Source organism: Musa acuminata, chromosome BXJ3-4 (genome assembly GCF_036884655.1).
Source record: "Musa acuminata AAA Group cultivar baxijiao chromosome BXJ3-4, Cavendish_Baxijiao_AAA, whole genome shotgun sequence".
Classification (NCBI taxonomy): Eukaryota; Viridiplantae; Streptophyta; class Magnoliopsida; order Zingiberales; family Musaceae; genus Musa; species Musa acuminata.
The window spans coordinates 13966276-13979682 of record NC_088352.1 but is presented as its reverse complement, the minus strand read 5'-3'; the positions used below and the strand labels follow the sequence as shown (position 1 = coordinate 13979682).

The 13407-nt window shown below is 38.2% G+C and overlaps 1 protein-coding gene and 1 pseudogene across 1 annotated transcript; one reads left to right on the top strand and one right to left on the bottom strand.

Annotated features, from left to right (window-relative positions):
* The first annotated feature begins 1233 nt into the window (after nt 1-1233).
* LOC135636356 (uncharacterized) lies at nt 1234-10880 on the top strand. Its single transcript, XM_065148045.1, has 10 exons — nt 1234-1637; nt 1904-1995; nt 2129-2196; nt 2282-2325; nt 6005-6158; nt 6340-6415; nt 10092-10168; nt 10240-10350; nt 10667-10732; nt 10815-10880. The coding sequence occupies exons 1-10, from the start codon at nt 1255-1257 to the stop codon at nt 10878-10880; spliced, it is 1137 nt and encodes a 378-aa protein (XP_065004117.1). The 5' UTR covers nt 1234-1254.
* Nucleotides 10881-11498: 618 nt separating this feature from the next.
* On the bottom strand, nt 11499-13187 carry LOC135636355 (protein HOTHEAD-like; annotated as a pseudogene).
* Nucleotides 13188-13407: the final 220 nt, after the last annotated feature.

Here is a 13407-nt window from a genome sequence, read left to right as displayed (position 1 = left end):
GTTAGTAGGGTTACTTCTAAAACTAACTCAATTAGACCTAAACTAAGTTGATCTAGACACAATCGATTACAAGTATGAATCCTATGTTGTCCGGCATGTCATTGGTTCATCCAATACTTCGTACAATCCTTCAGCGCTTCGTCCAATCCTTCAGCGTTTTGTCCGATTCTTTGTCGTATTGCCCTATCAACATGTTGACCTCTCGCAACTTACAATCTCCTTGGCACAATGTCCGATCCTTCAGCCGATGCTTGAACTTATGGCACGAAGTCCTTCTAGTATGTTGACCATTCCTCTCACCTGACGTCCAATCTTTTGACATGTTCTACTATAGCCCAATGTCTGATTCTTCCTGCTTTTAATCGAATTATCTTTCCTTGATCGAGGTTAGTCCTACGTCACTCAAACATACATTAGATCATAACATCATCAATTGAATTCATCATCAAAATTTGAGGTTCAATAACCATCGTCTATACTAGGCGGTACCACAACTTGACAACCTGAGCACTTGTAGTACCATCGCTCAACATAGCTTAAGAGATTGTGTTCTCAGGGTACCACCATTAGTCTAGGCGATACCATGATTGACCCTGGTGGTACCACCGTCGAGTTTTCTATAAAAGTATATTATGTACTTTCTAACTCACAAGTGGTATCATCGCCTAACCTAGAAATGCCACAACCTAGCCGAATCTCGGGTCATTAAATTCGCCTTCCAATAGGCCCAATTCAACCTTGATTCAAGCTTAATGGACTTCTAATTAAGTTGGCATTATTATACCCAAAGCCAAGTCAATTAAACTCTAAACTATTTCGATCAAGACATAACAACTACAAATCATGAAGCTTACATTATCTGACATATCATTAGTTCATCCGGCACCTCGTCCGAATTTTTGGTGAATCATCCTTTCCTTCGGCGTATTACCCGATCCATTGGTATGTTAATCTCCCGCAATATCCGATCTTAGCGCAATATCCAATCCTTCTGGCTTGATGTCCGATCTCTAATATAAACCACTGGCCCAATATTTGATTCTTTTGCTTCAATCGATTTACCTTTCCATTATCGAAGTTTGTCTTGTGTCATTTTTCTCAAACACTAATTAGTTCATCAATTTATCAATTGATTTTATCATCAAAATTCGGGATTCAATAGATTAGATATAAATTATAACTGAAATTTAAGATAATTTTGAAGAAACAAATAATTAACTTCCAGCCAACCTCCGTTACCATACGATAGTACTAATGCGCTCTCACCGACTTCCAGCCATCTACTTGTGCTTCCGATTTCCCAGAAGGCCGCGTCCTTTCTTTGCTTTGGTTCCAAGAGCTCCGATGACGACGAGCCCGACGTCAACAAGGAACCGCCAATTGCCCCCTTCCCTCGTCGCCAATCTCCAAAACGTCCTCGCAGGCCGAAAGCCCCCCGGCGGCGATGGCGTGGAGGGGGATTCGGCTGCGGCACCGGTCGAAGCCGCCGCTGATTCGGACCCAGCCGTGGATGGACCGAGGAGGCCCGTCGTTCTGGTGACCAACGCCGACGGGATCAGCTCCCTGGGGCTCACCCATCTCGTGGAGGCGCTCGTTCGCATCGGGCAGTATGACGTCTACGTCTGCGCTCTGGAATCGTGAGCTCTCTGGTTTCCTTTTCTGCATCTTTCTCGCGGGGCTCCATCAATTCACTTGTTTCCGCTTTCGGTTCCGGGCTTTGATCTCGCAACGGGACGTGCATTGGTTGTACCGAAAGCATTATTTTTATCAGCTTCCCCGGATGTCGAACACTTGCCTTTGTTGGTTTCCTTTCGAGCGCTTTGCCTTGCTCGGCTACGTAATTTTTGGTCAGATGACAGTGTTGTTGCACGATGGTCGTAATATTCATTACTTATGTTTGAAGGGACATGTCTGCCTCTGCTCATTCAGTAACAGTTCATCGGACGCTTGCAGCAACGTCCGCTCCGATTGAAGGCGCCAAAGGTTTTGAGTCTGGTAAGAGTATTCTTCGGGGCTTCTCTGTTTCCACGTCCATCTCCATTTGGTGCATCAAAAGATAGTGCTAGTGGCCGTTGGTCGGCGTTTTCTGGCTCTTAGATCTTGCATATGAATGTTGCGTCTTGAACAGGACATCCTGCTGATTGCATATCCTTGGCTTTGTCCGGGGCATTGTTTTCCTGGTCCAATCCTGCACTGGTATATACATCCATCGTCTCAAAGAACAAAAAAACGCAGGATCTTTCGTATCACAATTCTAAGAGTATATAAATCCTGTTTTTAGGTCATCTCCGGAATTAACAAGGGACCAAATTGCGGGGAACGGATGTGAGTATCGAAACTCTACTTGTCGTCAATTAATCAAGCTTTACATATTGTTCTGTGTTAAAGGGTTAGGATGACTATGATCTTATGATACACCCAATCATGTCAAACGTTTTGTTCATGCCTTGAGCACGTTACTATATTTCGTACAATGTTCTCTCCATTAATCTATTCGCATGCTGCTATCACTATATCATCATGAGCTTTTTGATTTCTCACATGTCATTTCGATGGAGTAGTAAGGAAAAAACAGAATATACAAGTAAAATGAAACCTTTCGACTCAAGAAAACTGATGTAGTATTAAAAAACAGGAGGATTGATAAGAACACTTACAAGATACCAAATACACACAGACTCACTCTATCTTACTTCATGAACTACGATCCTATTTATAGGACCTAGTGACAACCACCCTATAACTACTAGATTGAGGTAGTTATTAAAACCACCCTATAACTACTAGATCATGATTAAGATGATTATTGAAATCATCCTGTAACCACTAAATCATGATAACTATCTAGATAGATAACTATGAATCAAATCTCAACACTCCCCCTTGATTCATAGTTGCATACACCAATTTACGACATAAAATAAACATACTTTCGAACTGGAAGTGATCTAGTGAGGATATCCGTAACTTGTTCATTCGTTCCATAATATTTCATTGTTATGACTCCACTTGCCTGAAGTACTCTTTCGATCATCTAAAGCTCCTGCACATGAAACCAAATAATTTATATTTAAATTTTGTTTTGAACACCCATTTTAACCCAATCGCTTTCTTTTCTTTCGGTCGATCTATTGGCTCACAAGTTTCATTCTTCTCAATTGACTTGATTTCCTCCTTCATTGCCTTTCTCCATTCCTCTTTTTTAATTACTTCCTCAAAAGTTGTTGGATCTGAAATAAACAAAGCAAATGTTGAGTTATAAATTTCTGTTAGTGATCTAAAATTTCTTGGAAGGGTTTCATCTGAGGAATCAGAATTTGAACTGCTATTGGGTGAGGTTGACGATTAACTTGTTGGAGCAGGATCTGTCATTTGATTATGCAAAGTGTCTAGTTCTATTGGAATTTGCATTTGTGTTCTACCTTTATTGGTCTCCCAATTCCAACTTGCCCTTTCATCAAACCTAACATTTCTATTAATAATAACTTTGCCACTAATAGGGTTATATAATCGATATGCTTTCGATTGTAAGGAATAACCAATTAAAATATATTTTTCATATTTTTCATCAAGCTTGTGATGATTTTATGAATTCACCAAAGCATAAGCAATACAACCAAAAATTCTTAGATGTCTAACACTTGGTTTCATACCATACCAAGCCTCAAAAGGAGTTCGATTCATAATAGCCTTTGTTGGTGAAATATTCAACAAATAAACTGTTGTTGCAACTGCTTCTGCTCAAAACTGATTTGGAAGATGTTTTCCTTTAAGCAAACTTCTTGCCATTTCAACGACAGTCCGATTCTTACGTTCAGCTATACCATTTTGCTCCGGTGTATATAGTGTTGTCAATTCTCTGTGAATACCATTTTCTTCACAAAAAGAACTAAACTCATTAGATAAAAATTCACCACCTCTATTTGTCCGAAGTATCTTTATATATCTACCACTTTGTCTTTCTATAAGTGCCTTAAATTTTCGAAAATTATCAAATGTTTTCAGATTTCAATTTCAAAAAATATACCCAACTCATGCGACTATAATCATCCGTAAACAATCAAAAATATTGACTTCCACCAAATGATTTTGTATTAATAGGTCCACATAAGTCAGCATGAATTAATTCAAGACAATTGGATGCTCTCCATGCTTTTCTAATAGGAAATGGTTTTTTACTTTGTTTGCCATAAATACATCCTTCACAACCTTGGGCAATCCGAAAACCATTCCTTTTTAACTTAACAACCTTAAACCCTTAATGTTAAGGTGTCCATATCTTAAATACCATAAACTAGACTCATTCTTTTGAGTTGTGATAAGCGTATGCCTTTTAATATTTGACACATCAAGTGGAAACATCTTGTTTTGTGTCATGCAAACATTTACTATAATCAAACCAAATTTTTTATCTCTAATAGTGCATGAATCATCATCAAATATTACTAAATATCCATCATCTACTAATTGTCCAACACTCAACAAGTTATGTGATAAAGTAGGAACAAAGAAAACATTATCAAGGTATTTTACCTACCCTTGATTTGTCTTCACCTCAATTGTTTCTTTCCCTTCCACTTAGATTTGCTTGTTTTCTCCAAGTCTAACATTCAACTTGTGAGTCTCATCAATATCTCTAAATATTGATTTTGTGCCTGACATATTATTAGAACATTCACTATCTAGAAACCAAATATCATTTGAGAGATTATGAACTTATGAATGAGTCATAAACAACTTACTATTTTCTTCATTTTTCTCCACATAGCTTGCTTGCTTTTCTCTTTTCCAACAATCTGCCTTCATGTGACCAAACTTTTTATAATAGTGACATTGAATTCCACTTTTGTAATTTTTTTGATCATAATTTGATTGCTTTTGTTCATCATGCCCATCAAAGTGTCATCTTCCTCTTCCATTTCCTTTACCACGAAATCCTCCTTTGCCACATCCTTTTCCTACTGATTTTTTTTCTTCTTTTGAAGTAGAAAACTCTCCCTTAACCTGAAATACTTTTTCTTCACTTTTTTCAAGTGACCTGTTCAACTTTACTTCATGTGCTTGCAAGGAACCCATTAGTTTATTAAATGAATAAGTAGATAAATCTTTTGACTCCTCAATTGCGGTAACAACATGATCAAATTTCGGAGTTAAACTTCTCAAAACTTTTACAATAATTATATGATCAGGAAGATGTTCACCATAAGATTTCATTTGACTAACAATTTCAGTCACTTGAAAAAGAAAATCTTGCACCGATTCATTGCTTTTTCATGAATAAAATTTTAAACTCATGACGGAGAGTTTGAAGTTTTACTGTAATCACCCTTGATGAGCCTTGAAATTCATTTTGAAGTATCAACCAAGCTTGCTTTGAGGTTGTCGCTGCTATAATTCTTGAGAAGATCATCTCATGTATAGCTTGTTGAATGAAGAACAATGCCTTTGAGTCCTTCTTTCTATTCTCCCTCAGCTTGATTTCGTCATCTGGATCTGCATATCCATTCTCTATTAAGTCCCAAAGATCTTGAGACTTGAATAAAGTTTTTATCTTAATACTCCAAAATTCATAGCTTTTGCCCGAGAAGATGGGGATAAGGGGTTGAGACATGGAATTTCCGTTAAAAACTATAATGCCCAGTTCAGATTGAAACTAGGCTCTGATAGGAAAAAACAGAATACTACGATGCAAATAAAAAGAAGTCTTTCGACTCAAGAAAACTGATATAGTATTAGAAAACAGGAGGATTGATAAGAACACTTACAAGATACCAAATGCACACAGACTCACTTTATCTTACTTGCTTCATGAACTACGGTCCTATTTATAGGATCTAGTGACAACCACCCTATAACTACTAGATTGAGGTAGTTATTGAAACCACTCTATAACTACTAGATCATGATTTAGATAGTTATTGAAATTATCTTGTAATCATTCTGACCTTTGTTTGTTCAACGGCTGTTACATATTAAACCAGGTCAAATTGGTAACCCAAATTAGGCAGAAGGAGGAGAGTCGAGAAAGTGATTTCAAGGATGCAGTTGAAGTTTGTTTACCTCTGATAAAGGCAGCGATGAGGGACATCGAAAAGGGTCTGTTCCCTAGGAAATGTCTGCTGAACATAGAAATTCCCACAGCTCCATCTAAAAATAAGGTCTGCTACAATAAAACTCTAGGGGCTCGTGAATTTTCGATTTAGAAACTTTCCAGGCTCTGCATCTTCTATTCTTCTTGTTCTTCTGTAATATCGTACGCATAGATGTTAATTTCCCCGCTATTCTTGTTCCTCTTTAATATCGTACAGTGAGGACTTGTTGCATTTACATCTTTGGCAGGGCTTCAAGTTAACCAAACACAGCTTCTGGAGGTCTATCCGCAGTTGGCAAGCTGTATCCAGAAATAGGTACCCTGTGTTGGAATTAAACTTGTTCAAATGTCATAAAGAGGTTCATTGCATCAAGAGGGAGATTCATTACATGAAGAAGAAAAAATGGATTAAAAGTCTCTAGAAGAACAAGTCAAATTGGTTATTGGTTCTTGAAAGGGTTTCTTGAAAGAGAATGATTCATCTTGAATACAATTAATATAATGTATCATTGGGGACTATATAAACCCCATATGTTGGGTCATGAGTGTAATAGAGTTTCTGAAATTTGTAAAGAGTTTTTCTTGAGAGAAATATAGAAGATTGAAAGCTTGTCATTCTCTTCCTCTATTTGATATCTCTATCCTCTCTTCCTATCAACATCAACATTTGGTATCAGAGCATAGGTTAAGCTATGTCTTCTTCCTCAAGTGCCATCCAACTCCAGATCCCCAGATTGACAAAAGAAAATTATGACATATGGTGCATCCAAATGAAGGTTCTTCTAGGCTCCCAAGATGTATGGGAGTTTGTAGAAGATGGATTTGCTGAACCAAGTCCAGCAGAAGAAGGAGCAATGAATGCAGAAGGAAGAAAACAACTCAAAGAAAGAAGGAAAAAGGAGAAAAAGACTTTGTTCACAATCTACCAAGGCCTTGATGATACAATGTTCGAGATCATCGCTCCAGCAAATACTTCAAAGGAAGCTTGGGAAATGCTTCAAAGAGCATTCGGTGGTGTTGATAAGGTAAAGAAACTTCATCTACAAGTTTTACGAGCCGAGATTGAGAAATTACAACAAGGTACTTCTGAAACTATTTCTGATTACTTCTCAAAAATCATTTCTTTTGTTCATCAAATGAGACGAAATGGTGAACAAGTAAATGATCAGAGAGTAATAGAAAAAATATTGAGATCTCTAGATCCGAAATTTGATTTTATTGCTGTTGCGATTGAAGAATCTAAAGATTTGGAAAAAATGTCTTTAGAAGAACTTATGGGTTCCCTTCAAGTTCATGAACAAAGGATTACAAAAAGAGGAGAAGAGAAAACTATGGAGCAAGCACTACAAGCTAAGTTTGCTCTTGAAAATAAAAGAGAATCAAATTCTCAAAGAGGAAGAGGACGAGGACAAAGAGGAAGAGGAGGCAGAAATCAGACCAATCAAGAATCTCCAAATAGTGAAGATGTTGGAGAAAATTATAGCCAAAGAGGCTGAGGTTATGGTCGAGGACGTGGCCGAGGCCGTGGACGTGGCAGAAACTCTAAAAGGTCTGAAATACAATGCTATGCTTGCAAAAGGTATGGACATTACTCTTATGAATGTTATTATAATCCTAACAATCAAGGTGATAAGGCAAATTTTGTTGAGGAAGAAAAGAAGGAAAATCAAGTTTTGCTAATGAGTTATGAAAATTTGAAAAATGATCAGTCTATGACATGGTATCTAGATACAGGAGCCTCAAATCATATGTGTGGCATCAAAGAGCTATTTTCAGAAATAGATACAAGTTATTCCGGGAACATTACATTTGGCGATTTGTCTCAAAGACCAGTAAGAGGCAAAGGTAAAATTCTCCTTGAACTTAATAATGGCAAGGAAGTATGCATTTCAGATGTTTATTATGTTCCTGATATTAAAAATAATATTTTAAGCTTGGGACAATTACTTGAAAAAGGTTATGAAATTGAGATGAAAGATATGGCTCTCTCAATTCGTGATAAGAATAAAACACTGATATCACATGTGAAAATGGCAAGGAATAGAATGTTTCCTCTACATTTGAGTATTTTTTATCAATCAAATTATTTTAAAGCTGATATTGAGGATATTTCTACACTTTGGCATCTTAGATATGCTCATTTAAATTTCGAGGCTTTGAAACTTCTAGAGAAGTATAATATGGTGACAGGAATGCCAAAAATTGATCACCCAGCAAAATTGTGTGAAGTATGTGTCATGGGTAAACAAGAAAGAAAGCCTTTCAAAGTGAGAAGAACAAAAAGAGCATGGCATCGACTCGATCTGGTGTACTCGGATGTTTGTGGCCCTATCAATCCAGTAACACTTGGAGGAAGCAGGTATTTTCTTACATTTACTGATGATCATAGTGGCAAAACTTGGGTTTACATGTTAAAAGAAAAGAAAGAAGTTTTAAGCAAATTCAAAGAATTTAAGGATTTGGTTGAAAGACAAAGTTGTTGTAAGATTAAATGTTTAAGAACAGATAGAGGTGGTGAATATATATCAAATGAATTTGAAAGTTTTTGTAGAAATAATGGAATTCTGCATCAATTCACCATGCCATACACACCTCAACAAAATGGTGTCTCGGAAAGAAAAAATAGGACTATCATTAATATGGACCGATGTATGTTAAAGGAAAGAAAAATTCCGAAAGAATTTTGGGGTGATGCTGTTGCTTGTGCAGTTTATTTGCTTAACAGGTTTCCGACAAAGCGAATTGGTAATGTTACACCGGAAGAAGCATGGAGCTTACAAAAACCAAGAGTTGATCATTTGAGGATTTTTGGAAGTGTTGCATTTGCCAAGATACCAGAAGAGAAGAGAACAAAATTAGAGGATAAAAGTCAAAAATGTATTTTGCTAGGTTATCCAGAAAATTCCAGTAGTTACAAACTCTACAATCCTATCACAAATAAAGTTGTGATGTCAAGAGATGTTGAGTTTGATGAACAACAGATTTGGAACTGGAAAAGTGATGAGCAGCATAAGAAAGCTGTAGTTTCAGAAGAAGATGATATAATACAAGCAAGCACCGAAGTTGCTGTGCCGGAATCATCACCTAGATCAGCTAGGTTACATGATTCAAGAAGTCCAATTATAAGAAGGACAAGACCTATTCAGGACCTATATGATGTGACTCGAAGGATTGATACTAACAATGATGAACTTTCCTTATTTTGTCTTTTTGCAGGATATGATCCATTAACCTTTGAAGAAGCTTATAGAGATGAAAAATGACGATAAGCTATGAATGAAGAGATTCATGCAATTAACAAAAATAATAGATGGGAGCTTACTACACTTCCAGAAGACCACTAAGCTATCGGTGTTAAGTGGATCTTCAAAACAAAAAGAAATGCAAAAGGAGAGGTGGAGAAATACAAGGCTAGATTGGTTGCAAAGGGATATAAACAACAATATGGGATTGACTATGAAGAAGTATTTGCGCCAATTGCTCGATTGGAGACAGTAAGATTACTTATCTCTCTAGCAGCTCAAATGAAATGGAAGATTTTACAAATGGATATCAAATCAGTATTTCTTAATGGAGTTCTTGAAGAAGAGGCATATATTCAACAACTTCGAAGAAAAACTTGGCATGCTAGATGGAACAAGTTTAAGAGGGGAGAATGTTGGAATTAAACTTGTTCAAATGTCATAAAGAGGTTCATTGCATCAAGAGGGAGATTCATTACATGAAGAAAAAAAAATGGATTAAAAGTCTCTAGAAGAACAAGTCAAATTGGTTATTGGTTCTTGAAAGGGTTTCTTGAAAGAGAATGATTCATCTTGAATACAATTAATATAATGTATCATTGGGGACTATATAAACCCCATATGTTGGGTCATGAGTGTAATAGAGTTTATGAAATTTGTAAAGAGTTTTTCTTGAGAGAAATATAGAAGATTGAAAGCTTGTCATTCTCTTCCTCTATTTGATATCTCTATCCTCTCTTCCTATCAATATCAACACCCTGCTGGCCATTTCATGTCTATGAATCAAGGCCTCGGTGCACAGCTTGCACAGCTTAACCGAGATGCCTCTGCTGCGGTCAGTATCCATGTTGTGGAATTGCATTGGGGCACATTTCTATTCTCTACTGAAGAATCTCTTCTTTCCAGGGAGCAGCTCGCCGCAGCGGCGGTCAAAGTAAAATGCTGGAAACAGAATCAGTTGCAGCTGCTGGAAAACCCGACCAGAGAGAAGTGGTGAAGAAATTGTTCCGTCTAGAGGTACGCATCGTTAGTTGTTCTTCTCTCAGACAAATTACACGGCACGCAAACTATACGCACAACGTGGTCTGAGCTAATTTGGAGCGTTGGATAGTGTCCGACTATATTACACATGTTCGTGTAGTTTTGGTACGTAAAAGAGACCACTTTGCTGCAGACATACGCAGCTTCCAGCAGAGTGGGTGACTGGTTAAGGTATCTTAAGCTTCTGCATTATGGACTCGACGTTTCGTGGCACCTAGTAAATTTTTCTTTGGAAATTGCATGCTGTAGAATGACTGGAGAAATTAACTACGATTTTGATTCTCCGTGGCAGCTTCTTGAGATGCAACAGGAAGATCCGGATGAAGATCTCGATTTCAGGGCCTTGAAGAATGGTTATGTGAGTGCTCTTCGCCAGCTTCTGCAACTTTGGGTTCACGCTTTTTAGAAATCTAAACAGTTACTGTTTTCATGCGGTGCAGATCGCTGTTACACCTCTGCATTTAGATATGCATGTGGAGTCGCAGATCCGAGCGTGTGTCGGATAGGCTTTCGGCGGCCCTGGAAGGATGTCGGGATGCTTCCTGAAGATGGGTGGCCTATTATTATTGTTAACAATTAGTATTAGTATTATTTTCCATCAGCATGATTTCACTTCCGGTTTGTGCCGGTTCAATCCATTGGTTGGTTATAACTTGGTTCTTTATATTCGAAGCAAATGCATGCTAGCGTTACGTCCCATAATCAATAGTCATGTAATCCATGACTCTGTATTTTCAATAGTCAAGGACGTCCGACGAATGCTAGCCTTAATTCTTGGTTATAACTTGGTACAGTCTATGCATGATAGCTTTACATCCTTTTTCTCGGTGGTGACTCTGTATTTTCAGTAGTCAAGGAAGGACCTCCGGCGTGATATCCAATCAACAGGTTCACGTTCGATAGATGTTTCAGTTCCGTAATCAAACAGCAGCAAATCTCTCACTACAATTCACTAGTAATTTGCAAGACACAAGTAATATATACTCGATCCCTTTCTAGGTAATATCTTTTTCTTCCTTTTACATTTCTTCCGGATGTCCCAACTTCCCAACAAATTGACGAAGACTACGCTCTTCCCCAACAATTCAACCGAACGCACGTCCATCGGTAATCGGCTCACACAGCTACAGATCCCCTGCTGCTCTTCCCAGCCTCTCCCTCAGTATCTTCACTCCCATGAATCTGCACATTAAACCAGAGCAGGCACCACTTTAGAAAGGCAGATCTGTTCGCATAACTCGTTGCAATATATATATATATATATATATATATATATATATATATATATATATCGGTTGTGAAGATGCTATCTATATTTTCTAATAATCGGCAGTGATTCTACTCTCTATATATCAATTTTGATGGTACACTGGGACGCATACGTACTTGTCCATCATCATGACAGTTTCCTGAGGATTAGTTCCGGGGGATCGGTGAAACGTTGAGCTGTCCACCACCCTCAGCTTGAACACACCCAGAACACGGTACTCACCGTCGACCACGTTCCCCACATGGCAGCCCCCATAGTAGTGCGCCATATGGTAACCATTCTATCCTTGCAGAACTGCTCCAGGGATGCGGTGTCGTCGGTGCGGCTGGGCATCAAGTTCACGTTCGCCGGCACGCTTATGTTGATCAACTTCTGCATCATGTAGGCGTCGTCCACGGTCAGGTCGGCGAAGTGCTTCGTCCGCACGATCTGCTCGATGCTCCTGATTTCGGACACGCATTGTTGGAGGTCATCGGGATGGCTGAAGTAGTTGAACGTAACGGAAGGGTTGTTGTCGACATCAGAATCGACCAGGCTCAGATGACCGTTGGAGCGGGGCACATCGATCGTTTGGAGTATGAAGGCCCCTTGGAATGCCTCGCGAGGCAGGCCCCGTTTGTCTCTGACGTACTTCTCGGCTGCTTTCAGACTTCTCTCTTTGGGACGCGTGGTAGAGAGCTGTCCAATCTGAAGGCATATCAATTCACAGGATCCGGGTGTCACGAAATGAAATTTACAGGAATAGTGAATGGATACTGAAGGCTGCTAGTCGGTACGATTAGATTTTATGATTCTTTATAATTAAATAAAAAATATATAATATAATTAATTAAATTATGATAAAATATTTTGGTTAATAGAAAGAAGTTTACTTTAGATTTTCTTAGGAGATAAAATATGGGAGAAACTTTCTTAATTATTTATCGTAGACTCTTTGCTCTCGTCTATGTATAAACAGGACCTTTAAGGATCGAAAATTAGAAATAAGAAAGAAACGAGAGGAATAGAGAGGTTATCTCAGTTGAGGGATTACAATCTTTCTCTTAACTTTTCCCTCAACTTTTCTCTCTAACTATCAATCTATGTGGTCCTATGAAAAGATAAAAGAGAAGAGAAGGATCTAGTTTTTCTTTGTAGATTGATAATGATCTTGAATTAAAGACGGTGCCTTTGCAAATCAAATAGAAATCTCTTTTCATATGGCATCAAAAGGTACACATCGTTAAATCAGATCTAATTATTTGATTTCAATCTTAGTATAAAAGATTATTTTCATATTTAATACAGCATATTATAGATTTTATGCTTACAATTGGTATCAGAGCTTAGGTTCTTGAGATCAAATACATTAGATCTATTATTTTTGTTTATGATGCATAAATGATCCCTATTCTCCAATGATCACGAAGCGACAATGGTCATCATTGATCTTGCCATGTACAACCAATGATTCTGCTACGCTGGGTAGTGTGCGTGCCACAGCGCAGCAGGCAGCAGCACCGCACCCATGCGATGGCCGCACGTCGGCAGAACCCACGTCCATGCGGCTGTCGCACGAGGGCAGACAACCGCATCAGGTGGCGGCCGTGTTAGGATCAAGAGCACTAAGAGGGGGGGGGTGAATTAGTGCAGCGGAAAACCTTCTACGATTAAAAAAAACTGCGTTCGTTCGATAAAAGTGATTTCGGTAAGAAAGCTGATTCATAAATCACATTAACTTTTGAGTAAGCAAGATGCAGCAAAGATATAAATGTAGTTTGCAG